Below are 18,146 nucleotides of genomic sequence, written 5' to 3' on the forward strand. Positions count from 1 at the left end.
GAACTCCTTATTCTATTTCTGTGTGCGAGTTGGGGATTACCGTCTTTTGAACTCGGTTGAAAAAACACCCTTTCAGCCGTAATTGGCCCCCGTGTGAGAAAGTGCACTCAGTCCTGAGCAGAGCTCGCTGGAGCGCTGAGGCCAGTCCCACAAAGCGGCAGGCTGAGCCAGGGGATCCGCTCGCTTCTGCGGTGGGCGGGACGGACGTTGCTCTTTTCCACTCCCTCGCCTGCTGCCACAATATTTACTCGCGGCCGAGTTTGGCTTCGCGGCGTACGCTGTGAGGGTGGACGTGGAGCAGCTTTGCCAGATTCGGAGGCGCAAGTCCCGGTTTATCGCCGTTCGTACGTGGCGGATCGTGCAAGCTCTTCCCTCCCTGTACCCTGGCTCCGCTTCAAACGCCCGCGGGCTTGGCAGCTCAGTGTGCCTGGATTTCAGAAGAGCGAGCTTACCACCACGCTCCCTCGACAGGTCGCGGCGCCCACTGCCACCGGCGATGCCAGCGACGATTGTATGGTGGGTTTGTCTTCCCGTATGCCGCAATTACACAGTTCCACTTGTTCCCTCGAAAGCCTCTTTTACTCACGTATGTGGGGAAAACGTAGAGGACAACGTACGTTTAATGAAGTCAGGCCTTCATTTCTGCATCATGCTCACAGCTGTTGATGTCCTCCCTCTGCACAGGACAGGGGTAGAGGTCGGTGGGGTCGGCGTTTCTCCACTGAGTGAATGACGTCACATGAGAACGCTGTAGTAGTCTATGAAATAGGCTATAAATGGGCGGAATAGACAGCAGCAACATAACTCCTTAAGTTAAAATTTTTAATAAAAGGTGTTTTTACTCATTTTATTATTCAAAAAGTGAAAGAAATCAACCAATTAAAACAAATAAATTACACTGTAGTAAAAAGCCATTGAGATTCCTTTCTGTTTTCACAATTAGTGTGTCCTAGCTCCTTATGAAAATATATAAAATATGAATACATATAATTATATATACTTTATGTATATAATCTTTTATTTCCATTTTCAGCTACCTTAACTAACTGTACTGTTGAAAGGAGTGTTTTCAACTTAAAGAGTTCGTAAACCTAAAAGTAATTCACTCCGTGATATTTCTCTAGAAAAAAGACGGCAGCACAGTGACCTATGTGTAGATCAGAACTGGCGAATCTCTTTAGAAGTTTAAAAATAAAAATTGAAAGGAAAAAAATAATAAAATAAAAAAATAAAATAAAATAAAAAACAGTCAGGCAAGTTCTTTTTCTCAAATGGTCCTGAAGTTCCGGGTTGAAGGATTTGGCTTTCGATACAAACACGCAGACATTATGCGCGCGCGCACACACACATGCAAGCACACAGATTCAAAGGTCAAAGAGACGCACTCACAATTTGTCCACACACCCGAAGTAAACTAGAAATACAAAAGAGCTGCAACATTTGGCTGTAAATTTAATCAAAAAGGGGGGGGAAGATATTCAAAGAACATCCAGTCTTTGCTGCCATGGAAACGGAGCCTGGTTGCTAGGGTGAGAGAATGAAGTTTCCTTTTCTTGAAACGGAAAAGTAAGGGGAAACTCGGGGAAGAATGGAAGAAGATTTCCTTACAACATAAGAAACAGAGTCCTGCAAAGTATTGTATATGTACTTTGTGTAAACCGGGCACTGGGTATTGATCTCTACAATTTGCATTGGAAATTCAAATCACAAAGTTGTAGCTATTTCACTCCCAATCCTCACACACAGCCAAAACTCTATAATTGGGACTGTTTTTATATATTAAAAGAAAACACAAAAAAACCCCAAAATAAACGAACTTTTAAGCCAGATGAGAAAAAGAACTCCAACAAATCTAAATTACACCAAAAACAACAATAATAATATAAGAATATAAACAGACATCAATACAGTAATAATAATAATTATATAATTATAATAATAAACTGTGAATATAAAAAGAACCTTTGTGAAACTGATTGTCTGTTTAGATAAAAAGCATAAACATCCAAGGCATTAGCAGTTGGGGGGAGGTGGGAGTGGGGGGTTAGGGGTGGGTGGGGGGTAACAAACGGGGTAACAAACGCAGGACAGAAAACCCACGCTTTCTGTGGATATGTGCAGCTTTTGGCAGTCTGAAGTGTGGGAACGGTGTGGCGGGGAGAGGGGAGGGGGGGAAGGGGGGCAGAGGGAACATTTACGCAAGTGAGCATGTGCAATCTGCAGTCCGGTGAGAAGCCACACACTTGTGACTGAATGTCACCACCCCCCCCCACCCCCCCCAATCTCCCCCTCCCCCCTCCCCCCAGCGCACACAGTCAGTTTGGTTTCCCCCCCCCCAGAATTCCCCATTACATAATTTTTCATTTTTTGCATTGTAACATATCGCTGAACCCTACCTTAATATATTACCGATTATATATTAACGTTAAGAGAGAGAGCAGCACAGCACACCACGTGCCCCCATCCCCCCCCCGCCCCCCCGCAGGTGTTAGGGCGTGTCCCTCAGGTGGGGGGTTCCAGAGGCACCCCCGGGTCCTCCCTCCCCAGGTCTGTGCAGGGTCAGGCCCAAAGTGCTCAGTAGGAGTGTTGGGGGGGAGGGCACGCGTGTACACTCTTGAGCAAATGTCTTCACCAAGGCAGGAAATGGCTGTCACTCCCTGTAGCCCAGTATGGATTTAAAAAAAAAAGAAAAGAAAAAGAGAAGAGCTCCTGAAAGTCTTTCAAAGAGCGAAATAAATAAATAACGAGACCAGAGAACACGCACGCGTTCGCTCGCTCGCTCACACACACACACACACACATACATACACACACACTCTCTCTCTCTCTCTCTCTCTCTCACACACACACATACACACACCAACACTCTCCCCCTCTCTCTCGCTCTTTTTCTCTCTCTCTCTCACACACACACACACACACACACACACACACACACCAACACACTCTCACAAAGGCTGGTAGGCCCATATTTGAATGTGTCCAGGTTTATGAGAAAAAAAAAAAAATGTCCCATTAAAAAAATACAAATAAAAAATAAAAAAACCCCACAGCTGAGGCCTTTGTTCTCAGGGTGGCGCTGTTCTCCGTGGCTGAGTGCGTGTGGCGCCGCTCTGTGTGTTTGTTTTTTGGAGGGGGGGAGGGCGCGCTCAGTGCCAGTCCTCATCGTCCACGTCCTCGCCCTCCTCCTCGGAGGACGTGTCGCTGCTCTCCTCCTCCGGCTCCTTCTCTCCGTTCTGCTGGGCCTCCGCGGCCGCGGCCGCTGCGGCCGCCGCCTCGGCCAGCGCCAGGGCGGCCGCCCGCTCGTCCGCCTCCTTCTGACGCAGCGCCGCCGCCTTCTTCTCCTGCTCCGCGTGGCTCTTCATGTGCGCGCTGCGGCTCTTCACCTTGAAGAACACCCTGAGGGGGGGTCACAGGTCAGAGGTCAGGGGTCACCGAGCAACTACGTGTTCTACCGGGGCAACTACAGCTTCAGCTTATTGAACATGCTCAGGGGGGTCAGAGGTCAAAGGTCACGACACTACGAACATTCTACAGTGCCCCAACTGTAGGTCTTTACCCTAACCGAGAACAGGTCAGAGGTAAGTTTAAAAAAAAAAAAAAAGAAAAGAAAAAAAGGAACCATGAACATGCACTAAATTGCATTCTACTGGGCCACGAGTGCCCCACCTTCACCTTATAGAACACTGACTGTTAAGAGGTCGAAGGTCACAAAAGAGCCTGAATGAACACGATTCTACTGCGCCACTAGCACTCCCGCAGCTCTTCAGATTGACTAGCACTGAGGGTCACAGGTCAGAGAAAGGGAGGTCAAAGGTCACAGAAAGAACAGTGCACTATAAACAAGGGCGACTAGAGCCCCTCCCACAGTGAAACACCATAGCGAACACACACACACACACACACTCTCTCTCGCTCGCTCTCTCTCTCACTCACACACACACACACACACACACACACACACACACACACACACTTCCAGTCAGACCAGCAGATAAGCCACACGGAGACGGGCCCGGCCCCCTCGCACCGCAGACGGCGGGATTAGGGCGTCCGCGGGCGTGTGTCCGCAGGGAGAGGCAGAGACAGACCTCGCCGTGCAGTTGCTGGGCAGAGCAGCGCCGGCGCGGGAGGCGCGGCGTTCTGGAAGCCCGGCTGTGTTACTGTTGCTAGGAGACCGGCGGTAATAACAGTGCTCGGCGCCCTAGATAGACGGCAGTCGCGGCGTTCTGTTCCCGCGCGGTCCGCGGCGTCGGGACGGAGGGCCGGCGGGCAGAGGAAGACCGCGGGGGGGGTGTTGTTTCACAAAGCGGGGTTAACCGAGTTAGCCGGATAACTGCTCCGAGTAAAACCCTCCCAAACCTGGAACACGGACTGAAGTGAAGAGAGCTGATCCGGGGTTTTATTCAGCGCAGTTATTCCGCAAACTCAGTAATGCTGCTTCGTGAAATCCCCCACGACGTCTCAATATGAGAGCGCAGTCACTGGCTTGTCCCTCAGGATTAATGGCGCAGGAAGCCCTGTTCTGGTTCAGTACATTTCATAGGACGGGCTTTTGGGCTTCTCCAGGTGTGCATGACCAAGTAAGTGGAGGTAAGGTCGCCCGTCATCGTAAGAGGGCGATCTGTACTTGTTCCCACATCTGATTTGAGCTTTCCTGCGCTGTGCATGGTTATATCACGTACCAAAATAGAAGCTGTCATTTCGCTGTGCTGCGAGTCATGAGGAGACAGGTTTATGAAACCGATTCAGGGCGGTGCCTCTGCCGCGCATACGTGCGACTCTTAATCTCATTATATAACACCGTTAACGAGAAAGTACTTTGCACAAGTGCTCAGCCAAGAACCCGTACACCTTCAACAAAAATAACACGGCCAAATTATTTACTGTGTGCACGACACATTCAGTCAGACCTGCCGTTCCGCGTTCCCACAAGCTTCCGCAATGACAGTTCAGTAAAAAAGCCTCTCAAGTCATTCGAATGAAAATAATTTCCTCGTTTTTAATGCAACGCAAAGTCGGTTTCAATCCGATTCGCAAATACAGACACTGGGACAGACAGCCCGCAGTACTGACCGAACCTCACACTACCGACACGGGGACGGACTTCTCATCTCAAATCGCAGAACGTCCGTGAAAGTTGCCCGACGCGGTCTGTGGTCGTTGTCCTATATATAACCGCACTCGGGTCACCCAGAGTTATAAACAAAATGTCACTGCAGCCAGCAACGTCCACTGCACATCACAACAACGCTCTGTCATGGGACTATAAACCGGGATTAACACAGTACTGTCTCCTCACATTGCAGGCACTGGGACAGACACCATAACGCAGTGCTGACTTTCCCCACATCATATACACTAGGGCCGTCCAACCCTGCTCCCGGAGATCTACAGTCCTCTAGGTATTCATTTCAACCCTAATTTGACACCTGATTCTACCAATTAGCAGTACAACGTGATCTCTAGCTGCTGACTGAAAAGCAACAGGACGATAGATCTCCAGGAACAGTGTTGGGCAGCCCTGCTCTAGCTGGTGAATGAGGTGTGCTTTGTTAGGCTTGGATAAAAAACCTATAGGATGGCAGATCTCCAGGAACAGGGTTGGGCAGCCCGGCTCTAACTGTTGACTGAGGTGTGACGTTACTAGGGGTGGAGCGGAAACCTACAGGAGGGTAGATCTCCTGGAACAGGACTGGCCAGCCCTGACAGACACTGAGACAGGCAGCCCACAGTATTAAATTCTATTTATTTGTATAGGGCTTTTTACAGAAGACCATAACAAACACGCTTTACAGAGTAACAGAAAGGCCAAAAAGAAAAGGGCAAACACCAGGCCTGAGCCCCAAAATAGCACAAGCGCATGAGGTAAAACTCCCCAGTCGGGGGGGGGGGGGGGGGGGGGGACCTGGCTACTGACCTGCCACACTTCTTGCAGGGGAACTCCCCCTCCGGGTTGGACTGGCCCTTCCCTGTGGTGGAGGCCGCGGGCTTCTTGGCGGCGGCATCGGGGCGGGGTTTGGAGGGGGCGGGAGGGGGGCGCGGGTGTGGCTGGGGGAGCGGGGGCTGACCGACCCCCCAGGACGGCTGATCCCTCCTGGGCTCCTCTTTCAACACCAGCACCGCGCCAACCTGGCAACCCGGAGAGAGGTGGACAATGTTAACGGCACATTTCAACACCAGCACTGCCCCCAACCTGGCAACCCAGACAGGTGGACAGGTGGACAGGTTGACAATGTTAACAGCTCACTTCAACACCAGCACTGCCCTGACCTGGCAACCCAGACAGGTGGACAGGTTGACAATGTTAACAGCCCACCTCAACACCAGCACTGCGCCGACCTGGCAACCCGGACAGGTTGACAGTGTTAATGTCCTGTACACAGATACCCATCCACCCACACCCCAGGTACACAGAAACACAGCTTCAAGTGTCTACTCAAGCACAGAGGCTTCTTCTCTATGGTGAACTGGAAGTGCCGTATCCAGGAGCCACACCGTAGCACTGTGGTCAATACCTCATATTCCTCATACCAACCGGCACTGTTGGATAACAGCCATACCTGGGTCAAACATGCAATTCAAATACTTTTGTATGCTCTACTGAGCTTGTCTGGTGTATTAGAACCGATGAAATACTCTCAACCCCCACCTTCTCGGTTGGCTCAACTGCCCCAGGCAATATCAATCAAGCACAGAAATGTTTTTGGAATCCAAAACAATGGCGTATTTGCCAGGTCTGATGACAGATATTATGATAAGCTGATGAAATACCATGAAACAATTCCAATATGCGAGTCCGAGGGGACTTTCCAGTCGGCTCAAATATAATTACAGCGGAGCTGTCAAGTCGCCCAGCTAGGTGAAATTATCTCACAGGAACAGTGTTTCATAACAGTTAGCCATCCGCCACCAGAGGGCAGCATATCTAAAAGATATTTTTTCCTGCAAACCTCAACATGACTAAAAACCACATTTCAGATTTCCGGCCAGAGTTGCACATTCTACTGTATATTTAGATCTTGATATCAAATAAGATTTCTGAAAATTATTAGAAACTCCCCCCCACACCCGCCTTACGTTTCCAGTGGCCTGGAGCGTTTGCGTCACCCTGGGAGGGCTGTTCTGCTTCCGGTCACCTGACCCCTCCCACTTCTGGCCGTCCTCTTCCTCCTTCCGCGATTCAAATCGTTGTGAGCTCTGCAACAAAACGAGAGCGTTCATTTCAACCGCTGACCTGACATACACTGCGGTACCGGCTCATCTTCACCGGAGAGGTCATTCATCCCGGGTTCAGTGGGGCCACCGTGTCGACAAGCCTTTGTTCCCGTCACGCCGTTAACCACTAGGCCTCGATTAAATCACGGCCTTAACTGAAACCATTCAGATTTCCACCCTGGTTACGAAAGGGGTTGCTGTCAAATTGAACTTGTGCGACCTGCAAGACATTTGTCCAGTGTTTAGGAGCTGTTGTCTGGCAGCAGTATAACTACACCACAGCCTTGCAGGCTTCATTCCCACAGATAAAGCCTCCATTGTACTCCGTGTATGTATAACTGTTATTGTACTCCTCAGCAAGGTACTTCACCTTAACCGATCTCCAGCTGTATAATTAGTGACTGTAATATATGTAAACAGACACTCTAGATAAGATTATGATAATACATTTGGGCAGCCTGTAGCCTAGTGGCTAAGGTACATGACTGGAACCTGGAAGGTTGGTGGTTCAAACCCCAGTGTAGCCACTATAAGATCCACACAGCTGTTGGGCCCTTGAGCAAGGCCCTTAACCCCGCATTGCTCCCCAGGTGGTGCACAGTGGCTGCTAGCAACTAGGATGGGCCAGCCAAGTGCAGAGGACAAATTACCTGGCAGGGTTCAATAAAGTACACCTTCTTCATTAGCTCAGCAGGTAAGAGCAGTCGTCTGGCAGTCAGAGGGTTGCCGGTTCGGTCCCGCCCTGGGTGTGTCGAAGTGTACCTGAGCAAGACACCTAACCCCAAATGCTCCTGACGAGCTGGTTGGTGCCTTGCATGGCAGCCAATCGCCGTTGGTGTGTGTGTGTGTGTGCGTGTGTGCATGAATGGGTGAATGAGAAGCATCAATTGTAAAGGCGTAATATAAATGCCGACCATTTACCATTCTTCTTCTTGTTCTTAAATGCCTGAAGCTAACAGAGCCGTGCTAAAGGGGTAAAGCGGCGGACGGGAGCGCGGCCCACCTTGACGTCCACCTCCACCTCCGTGGCCTTGGCTTCGGGGGGCTCCATGTCCCCGTAGATGAGGGTCCCGTTGCGGCCGATCTTCACCTGCTTCTTGTAGGTGTAGTAGAACTCCACGCACTGCGCCACGGTCTTAGTGCGGATCTGCAGGCCAGACAGAGAGACAGGGAGACAGGGAGAGGGAGAGAGACATTCAGTTATTACATTTAAAATAAAATAAACTTGTCTATTTTCATGCAATTTCCTGCAAATCTTTGGAAAGGCATCAAATATATGCGCTATCCTTTGGAGGAAGCCTTTATTTGAAGAGGCATGTCTGTGCCATTTCACGCAGGGTTAAAAGGATCAAAAACACGGACGTGACATTTCTGCCTTTTGGCAGTATAAATATTACCTTCTTAAAACCTTCACGCTTTAGTAAATGATCATTATTACACACAGTATATCACTCAGGAGCGCTGCTTCATCAAATTAGAAATCGCTAAACAAATTAGAAAACAAGATTCTTAAAAAGGTTGGCAGGTGCCATTGAAAAACAAATCACCATGATTATTATTATAATCATAACCATTATAGTGAGAGGGCAGGCAATCAAACGCTTTGGGTTTTATATTACACGCAGTTCGTGACCTAACTAAAAGAAGCAAAATCATAACAAGCGCCGTTTCCTGAGGCGCGACTGGCACACAACACCGCTCCCGAGAATTCGTCCGCCACCTTCTCCCTTCCTATGCGTGTTATCGGAGCAGAAATATAAGAGGGCGTCAAAAGTTTTAATTAGTGTAGCAGCCTTGGTAAAGTCATTCCGGTTTTCCTGAATATGCAAAGGCAGGGCATTCTCAGACACTGGCAACATCGCCGGAAACACAACGCGGCGTCGCTATATCGGCCTGGCCAGGCAGCTATACATTTGTGTGGGGTTTACGCCAAGAATTCCCCGTCCTTTTGAAACGGTTCGGATGGCAATCATCACTCCCCACAGACATTGTGATGAGGAGATCTTTCAGTCTGGTGCATGATGGGGGGGGGGAAAACAGCGTTTCTCTCAGACCCAGACAACGGCAGAGGCCTCCGACCTGTCCCCACTCTGAGCTTTAAGGACCCTCTGCGCTACGTTCCTGCTACTTGATTAAATTCCAGGTACAAAGAGCCAGAACGGATCACGGGAAGGAAGGCTTCTACAGCGGTTTCCTTTCACTTAAAGAATTCAAAACAACACCTCGCAAAGACCTACTGGAAAGTGTGCAATTGTTTTTAACGGTTGGTATTCTCATTGTGTTCTTATTGGGACCTCTTTGTCTGTTCTTGTATACTTCTCCGTATGTATTGAACTGCCCCCACCTCTTAAGCCAGGAATCCCTCGCCAAAAGAGATTCTCTAAATCAATGCGACTTTCCGGTTAAGGAAAGGTCAAATTTTAAAACATTTTAAATTGCCCAACCGACTTCCAACAGAATTGAAAAACACGACTGCAGCAGCTCAAGGAGCCGCTGTAACCACAGTAAGTATTACGTGACCTTGAATTTCATAATAATACAGATTTTTATCAGACCAAAAAAATTTGCTAATGATGACCAGAGGGAAGCTGGCATGGTTACCTATAATAGTGAGAACACAAACAAAACCGTTTTAAAGCAAAATCTGGAGTGACTGGAGTGAGAAGTGAGAGGATGTGTGGAAGCAATTATATTACGTTATTAAAAAAATGTTTTGAAAACATTCAGAAGACATTTTCTATGGTAACTGCACTTTGTACAGTGCACTACATTGCACAGAACTTTCCCACTGTTTCTCCAGTGAAACCAATGCTTACTTATATAATTACTTGATGATGTCTGTGTGTGTGCATGTGAAACAAACTGAAGCAGTAAAGAAAGGTCAGTTAAATATGTATTTTGTACACTCATTATTTCTCCACATTCTTTCCCTGCAGCCAACTGCATTAAATTATAGTAATTAGCCATGTATAATTATTTACTTTAATGTACAAAACAACTGTAAGATGAAGCTGCCGATTCACTTGGCGTCTACCCACTTCAAATCTCCGCCACTCTACTTTGACCTCTTTAAACGAACAACGAGGGTTACCGTAGTTTACAGGGAGTCACTGACGGCCAGGCACAGAAGAGCTTTAAACGTGTTATTTGATCAGAGTTACGGCTTGAAAGGGGAGATTATCGGCACTGTCTGCCCGCAAGATAAGAGTAAGACCTTTCAGCATGTTTCCTGGGTAGGTCAAGAGCCCAGCGATATTCAGAGGAAGGTCTTGCACACGAGAGTGCAACGGGCCTGAGAAACGTTAGCAGACCGGGTGAGTGGACCACGCACCAGTTTCTGGACCATGAAGAAGTCCTTCTTGTACGCGGCGATGCCTTTGTTGAAGTAGCGCTTCTCGGCTGACGTCCAGCTGTCGGACCCTAGGGGAGACGCCAGGCGCACAATGAGGTCACGTGTCTGACGGCGCTGCGCGTGTGCGTCTGTCTGCGCGCAGTGCAGGCAACCACCAACACAACCACACAGACACAGACACACAAAACCAACCATGCACACAACCACACATACATACACACACACACACACACACACACACACACCGAGGCAACCATGCACATGACCGACCACACACACACACACTCACACTCACACATACACAGGCAACCATGCACATGACCACTCACACACAGGCAACCATACGCACACACACACACACGTCCAGAGGCACACAATAGAACTCCTGTCTTTAGTGCTGGGGCTGAAGTCCTCAGTATGGGATTAAACACATGGCACACTGCCAATGCCCCCGCCCCCGCCCCCACACACACACACACACACACACACACACACACACACACACACACTCCCAAACTGCCCCCAACGCACCCCCCTCCTCCCCTGCAGCTTCCACCAACCCCCTCCATTATTCAGCTGTCATTGTTTAGGGCTGGGGGGGTTCTAACCTATATCCCTGCCACTCCCTAATGGGCAAACAAGAGGCTCTGAATCCAAATGGAAACAGTCTAAACGTATAAGACCAGAACCAGAATCACTGACAGACAGACAGACACACACTCACGCACAAGTGCAGACATACAGACACACACACACACACACACACACACACACAGGCACAGACATGCAGACAGACAAAGAAAGACACACACAGGCACAAACAGAGAAACAGGCACAGGCACAGACGGACAGACAGAGAGAGACACACACACAGGCACAAACATGCTGACAGAGAGACACACACACACACACACACACACAGGCACAGGCATAGACATGCTGACAGGAGGAGAGGAGAGGAGGAGAGAGGGAGTGATACGGGCAGGGACACTACACACCTGAGTAGTGGTAATCCCCCAGCGTGTGGGACTTGGAAAATATGGGCTTCTTCAGCAGCAGGAGGGCAAGAGCTCCCTGAAAATAAACAATCAGCACCGTCAATATCACATCAACAATCAGCACCGTCAATATCACATCAACAATCAGCACCGTCAATATCACATCAACAATCAGCACCGTCAATATCACATCAACAATCAGCACCGTCAATATCACATCAACAATCAGCACCGTCAATATCACATCAACAATCAGCACCGTCAATATCATATCAACAATCAGCACCGTCAATATCACATCAACAATCAGCACCTTCAATATCACATCAATAATCAGCACCGTCAATATCACATCAACAATCAGCACCTTCAATATCACATCAACAATCAGCACCTTCAATATCACATCAATAATCAGCACCATCAATATCACATCAATAATCAGCACCATCAATATCACATCAATAATCAGCACCATCAATACCACATCAACAATCAGCACCGTCAATATCACATCAACAATCAGCACCGTCAATATCACATCAACAATCAGCACCGTCAATATCACATCAACAATCAGCACCATCAATATCACATCAATAATCAGCACCATCAATATCACATCAATAATCAGCACCTTCAATATCACATCAACAATCAGCACCTTCAATATCACATCAATAATCAGCACCATCAATATCACATCAATAATCAGCACCGTTAATGTCATATCAATAATCAGCACCTTCAATATCACATCAATAATCAGCACCATCAATATCACATCAATAATCAGCACCATCAATATCACATCAATAATCACCACCTTCAATATCATATCAATAATCAGCACCATCAATATCATATCAATAATCAGCACCTTCAATATCATATCAATAATCAGCACCGTCAATATCATATCAATAATCAGCATATCAACAATCAGCACCGTCAATATCATATCAACAATCAGCACCGTCAATATCATATCAACAATCAGCACCCTCAATATCATATCAATAATCAGCACTGTCAATATCATATCAGTAATCAATTCAATGTCATATCAATAAACAAAGATATCCCATGCACTCTACAACCACGGGTAAACCACGCTTTCAGCTGTGTCAGGAAACAACATCGGTAAAGACCGCTCATTTATAAGAGAAGAACGAGAGTCCGCGCATTCTGTTCATGACCTTTCTACAGCTAAGAAAAAACACCTGGAGGTTACCATGCGCCGGCCGTACAAGTGAACACTGGACTCGTTCAGCAAGGCCTTGCAGAGAGGGATAAAATGATTCATATCTACAGGCAGCAGCACGGTTTACTGTTTTTGGAAATGGCCTGGCGACCCAGAGCAGCGTCTAGTCCAGGCCTGGGGTGAGTGCCAATCAGGAGAAAAAGCAGCAAATGTTGTTCTCAAAATGTACGTTTTAGGTACCCATAATAGGTAGGGCTTATGCTTATGACTCTCGGCGGTGAAATGTTTTCTTTGTGTACACATGCAGACGCTATAAACAATAAGCCAGCCAAACCGGCGGAGGAATGTTATGCAAAGATGGTGTTTTACGACCAGATACGCGATGGCAGGCACCAGGCGCTGGAGCGAGTAGTCGACACACACACGCGCAGGCTAAGTTAACACGGCGACACTGACGTCGGATACTGGAAATGAGGGCCAGAGGAACGGGAACAAACGTGGCTCTACAGTACATCTGCGCCTCGATATTGATGTGTGCTAACCGGAAAAACAATGTAGGGGCACGTTTAAATGAGGGTGGCACGGACGGTGCAGGGGGTAGCACTGCCGCCTCACAGCAAGGAGGTCTTGGGTTTGAATGTGCGGAGTTTGCCTCTGTGTGTGGAGTTTGCATGTTCTCCCCGTGCCGTGTGGGTTTCCTCCGGGTACTCCGGTTTCCTCCCACAGTCCAAAGACATGCAGGTTAGGCTGATTGGAGAGTCTAAATTGCCCGTGGGTATGAGTGTGTGAGTGAGCGGTGTGTGTGCCCTGCGATGGACTGGCGACCTGTCCAGGGTATATTCCTGCCTTTCGCCCAATGTATGCTGGGATAGGCTCCAGCCCCCCTGCGACCCTGTTCAGGATAAGCGGGTTAAGATAATGGATGGATGGATGGATGGACATTTAAATGAGATACGTTAGTGTTAGTGTGCTCCTCATTTTTTCAACTTAGGAGCACATGCGTTCCTGGGATGAAAACGTTAAGAGTAGAGCCCTGTATAAGTCCCTACACTGTGAAAAACATGTTGGGCCTAGACCAAGACCAAGGGAAGACTTAAATTTAGACTGAAAAAAATAAATATGGAGAGTGACCAATAGGTGTGCCAAATCTGAGATAAATCAGGCAGAACACAACACAACCAAGAGCCAAACATGAGAGAAAATGGGCAACAGGATATCAGTAACAGGCTCCCTGCCATGTCCTGGAACAAACCCCCCCCCCTAAAAAAAGAGACAAGGAAGGAGAAAGAGGATTCATTCAGCCACTGAGGTGAGAAATTCTGCGAGCTTAGCGTAGCGAGACCCAGGGTACCTGCCTGCAGGCCCAGGCCAGCTCAAGCACATCTAAAACTGGGCTATGACTCAGCCTCAGTGGCAGTTGTGAAATAAGCTGGCAGCCAGTGCCTCTTTCGCACTTTGCACTGGGCATTTTACTCTGAAGAACACACTGAAATCTCTATATGTACTGAAGCGGTCTGCAACATAAAACAATAATCAGTGTTGTCGTTAACGGCAGTTGTCACAGGCTGTACCAACCGTTACTCCTGAAAGGAGGTGTTGTCTTCACACAGAAGGTCTAAATGAATGGAATTCCCCCCCCCCCCCTTTTTTTTTTCTTTTTTTTTTTTCTTTTTAAAAGACGTTAAACATTCACTTCACTTTTTCCCCCCCGCTTCAGCGGAGATGACATCACTGACCAAGACCTTTAGTCCAACCCGGGCCGGGATCCAATCGGAAAGCCCCGGGGCAGATAACGGTGTGTGATTCATTCCCAAAATGTGCCCCCCAGATGTGGCGTGAAAGAGAGAGAGGGAACTGGGGCTCCGGCAGGGGCTGTAGGTATCCTTGACAACTCGGAATGCACAGGTGGCGCTGGAGGCTCTTCCCCCCCACCCACGGACAGGACTTCAGGCCCAAAGGCTGCCTCAAATCTCAGTGCCAACAACTTACAGAGCTCATCTGAGAGCCACTATCCACCACAGGAGCAGGTAGACCTGCACATAACCAGCCGCCACAACCCCTAAAACACATTTTATTTAAAGGTAGGAGGACTTGACTAGCTTCCCCTGTCGTCCGCTACTTCCTGTCAGGAGGAGGAAGTGTCCCCTCCCGCCCCTGCGCTGCTGAGAGTCAGGGGGTCTCCCCTGTTGTTGCAGCTGCTGGTTTCGGGCTGAGTAACGCTGCAGGCACCGGGCCCGGGGGCTGAGGGGCCTGTGGGCCCCTGTGTGGGTGGGGTGGGAGGGGGCGAGAAGGCCTGGGGTGGGGTGGGAGGGGGTGAGAAGGAGGCCCAGGGGAAGGGGCGGGGGGGGGAGTTTGGACAATAAAAAAAGCCAACAGCCCTGCAGGTGACGGTGCATCACCCCGGCAGTGTTTGGGAGCGGCGGCGGGGGCAGAAAGGGGGCGAGTGAGGTTCGGCGCTGACGGCGTCACGAGTCACGGGGTCTCAGGCGGTCTCGCACAGAGGCCGGCCCTGTTCCCGCCGGGCTGAATGGGGCCAGCCGAACGGCGCGCCGAGGGACAAAGGGCCGGGGCGGATGTGTGAGCGATAGAGTCCTCCGCCAGGCGGCTCCCTTCAGGACAGCTGGGACAGGCGGACCTCCGGTGGCGAGCCGGAGCCGTCGCAAGCGCACGCTGCTGACTCTGTGCTGAGTGTTTCTTAATTAAAAATGACATTTTGAAAAATGTGGAGGTTAATGGATTCCTCGCCAGCCCCCCCCCCCCCCCCAGCTCTCCCCCCCCACATATGCACTCTCACATAGGGGAGATGGAAGGTGCACTTCAGTACTTTGTGGTGAACTCAAAGCGGAATGCTCGGTTCCTCTAGAGCGCACTGGAGCCTTTTTGAACTTGCGCAACAAAAGGCATTTTAATGAAGCGTAGGAACATCGCAAAAAAAGACTCCAAATCCCAGCATGCCTCACTTACCAGAATGTCACCCTTGCACTCGTAGAGGCAGTGATGCGCCAGCTCCTGATTGGTCCCACCGCCACACAAAGCGCTGGAGCAGGACAGGCTCATGAGGTCATTCACTGCAGGGCAGAAGACGTCAAGACATCAGACACTGAAACACGCCACGCATACCAAGCAGATACCAGGCCTGAACCATACATCTGCGACCTCCAGCATTCAGGGACACAACATGTCCCAAACAGCTTACTGCCTACTATTGAGTACATAATTTGAGTATACTGGATAAGGAAGTTGTTAAGTATGAACGATTTTCTCTAAATGTAGCGTACTCAAAATCAGTAGTACTGATGATGGGTCATGACAGACTTATTTCCAGAGTTTCAGGAAGCAAGCCATGCTTTTTAGGAGGACCAATCAAAGATTTGCTCTCCTTCTTCCTCTCCGGACCCATAAACCAGAGAGGAAGAGCTGGGGCCATTATACAACAAAGGGACGTCTTATGACAAGTACCGCGGGAAAATAGTATGGAGGGTATTGTTCACATACTGCCCATCACACACTAGAAACATACACAAAACAGTAGGCAGTATGTTTGGTAGAGATGACATGTTTTTAGGACACAATAGTAAGGAGGTGGTTTCGAACGCAGTCAGAGAGTTAATCTAAGATGGCCGCCGGGTCACCTCTGGTCTGCTGGGCCGGTTTGGACTCCAGCTCTGGCAGCGGGGCCCACACGATCTCGGCCAGGTGCTGGTCCTGCTGCGCGGCTGAACGGTCCCGCATCTCCGGCACCTCTGCCTGGTACCGAGTCCCGATGTTTATCCGCCTGAACCGCCAGAACCAGGGAGGGAGGGAGGGAGAGAGAGGGAGAGAGCACGAATGCAAGAGAGTGTGGGAGAGCAAAAGAGAGGGAGAGAGAGAGGGGGAGGGAGAGAGTGCGAGAGAGAAGAAGAGAGAGAGAGCAAGTGCAAGAGAGGGAGTGAGGGAGAGCAAAAGAGAGGGAGAGAATGCAAGAGGGAGGGAGAGAGAGAAAGAGAGCGTGGTTACAAGAGAGAGCAAGAGAAATAGTGCGAGAGTGAGGGAGGGAGAGATAGAGAGAGGGGGAGAACGAGATTAGATTAGAATAACTACAGTAATTCTTCCACTCATCTTGCATGCAATTCATCTTTAGAGTGTTATGACAACAAACAGAAAGAAAAATAAATAAATAAAATAAGAGTGACCATGAAAGGAAAAACAGCATCCACCCCCACAATACCGTAATACTGCACAACAACATTCTTCTCTGAATATAACAGCGCCATCGTTGCGCCAGGACAGAGCCGCTGAGAGATCTCACGACATTGTGAGCAACAGCAATGTTTCGCCAAAACAACGGGACGAAAACGCGGTAATCCCCCAAATTTCAGCAGATTACAGTATGAGCAACGTGCCCCCCAATACCCAATATGACGGGAGCAACGTGTCACAAGGAAACTACGACAGACGCTGTAATCGCCAATAGTTCTGTTTACAGTATGAACTCCGCCCCTCCACTCGAAATGAATGCTGCATTGTTACATTAAACACACAGGTCACGGAACAGAGACGTAACTGCTAATCATTACTTCCCAATTACAACAACAGGAAATTCAGGACACACTCACGTTAACTCCCTCTCCCAGAGTCCACATGTAGCTGTACAATATGTGGACGAAAACGCCCTGATAGCAACCAATTTAGGACCTCAACAGTCTGACAGTTCCACAGTCATTCAGAAACTGGAAATAGCCACAATTAAATAAAAATATTTAATCGTGCGCTCTAATCATAAGACGTCGGGTTTCCATTTCAACTTCGGGGGAGACACATTGCAAGACCTGCGTAGTCAAACGTGAAGTCGCCGAGCATATGAGCAAGTCCAGCAATCGATTGACGTGAAAACATTGGGGGGTCTCCACGCGTTTGACTCCGCTATGAAAATGCAAACGATGAAAGCGCGAGATTGCAGCGCTTGGCGTCTGCGGTGGAGCCGAGGCCTTCACAGCGGCGGCCGTCTCGTCTGTACGGAGAGAGGCTCTAAGAGAGGAGCAACGCGCGCTCATTCTCCGGGTCGATGCGAGTGATTAACGACCATCTCATGACCCCGCGCCCTCCTCACGCCGGGACACTCGGCTTGAGACGATGCGGCTGTTAGCACAACCAGAGACAGACACGGACACACACGCACGCACGCACACACGATGTTCACAAACGTTTAAAAATGCTCCACGCTTCACACGCCCAACGAGAGACGAACACACACAATGGTCACAAGAAAACACCAGGCATCAGTTTACATTTCAACAATAAAACGAGGGTTTAAAAAAAAAAAAAAAACCCGATTTTTAATTCACACATTCATTGTTTTTATTTTATTTACTATTCCATTTCCATATTCCATTTT

The 18,146-nt window shown here is 49.0% G+C and overlaps 1 protein-coding gene across 2 annotated transcripts in view; it reads right to left on the minus strand.

Annotated features, from left to right (window-relative positions):
• Positions 1 to 2,680: 2,680 nt before the first annotated feature.
• The window catches only part of mideasb (mitotic deacetylase associated SANT domain protein b), a 43,738-nt gene continuing 28,272 nt past the window's right edge, over positions 2,681 to 18,146 (minus strand). For both annotated transcript variants that reach the window (XM_061248456.1, XM_061248465.1), the window contains exons 6-13: positions 16,405 to 16,547; positions 15,737 to 15,840; positions 11,569 to 11,644; positions 10,550 to 10,638; positions 8,222 to 8,365; positions 7,081 to 7,200; positions 5,921 to 6,132; positions 2,681 to 3,399 (exon numbers count right to left, since the gene is read on the minus strand). In XM_061248456.1, coding sequence (XP_061104440.1) covers positions 3,150 to 3,399; positions 5,921 to 6,132; positions 7,081 to 7,200; positions 8,222 to 8,365; positions 10,550 to 10,638; positions 11,569 to 11,644; positions 15,737 to 15,840; positions 16,405 to 16,547 — 1,138 coding nt within the window. In that variant the 3' untranslated portion in view covers positions 2,681 to 3,149. The remainder of the gene's footprint in view (positions 3,400 to 5,920; positions 6,133 to 7,080; positions 7,201 to 8,221; positions 8,366 to 10,549; positions 10,639 to 11,568; positions 11,645 to 15,736; positions 15,841 to 16,404; positions 16,548 to 18,146) is intronic.

Source organism: Conger conger, chromosome 1, assembly GCF_963514075.1.
Source record: "Conger conger chromosome 1, fConCon1.1, whole genome shotgun sequence".
NCBI classification, from domain to species: domain Eukaryota; kingdom Metazoa; phylum Chordata; class Actinopteri; order Anguilliformes; family Congridae; genus Conger; species Conger conger.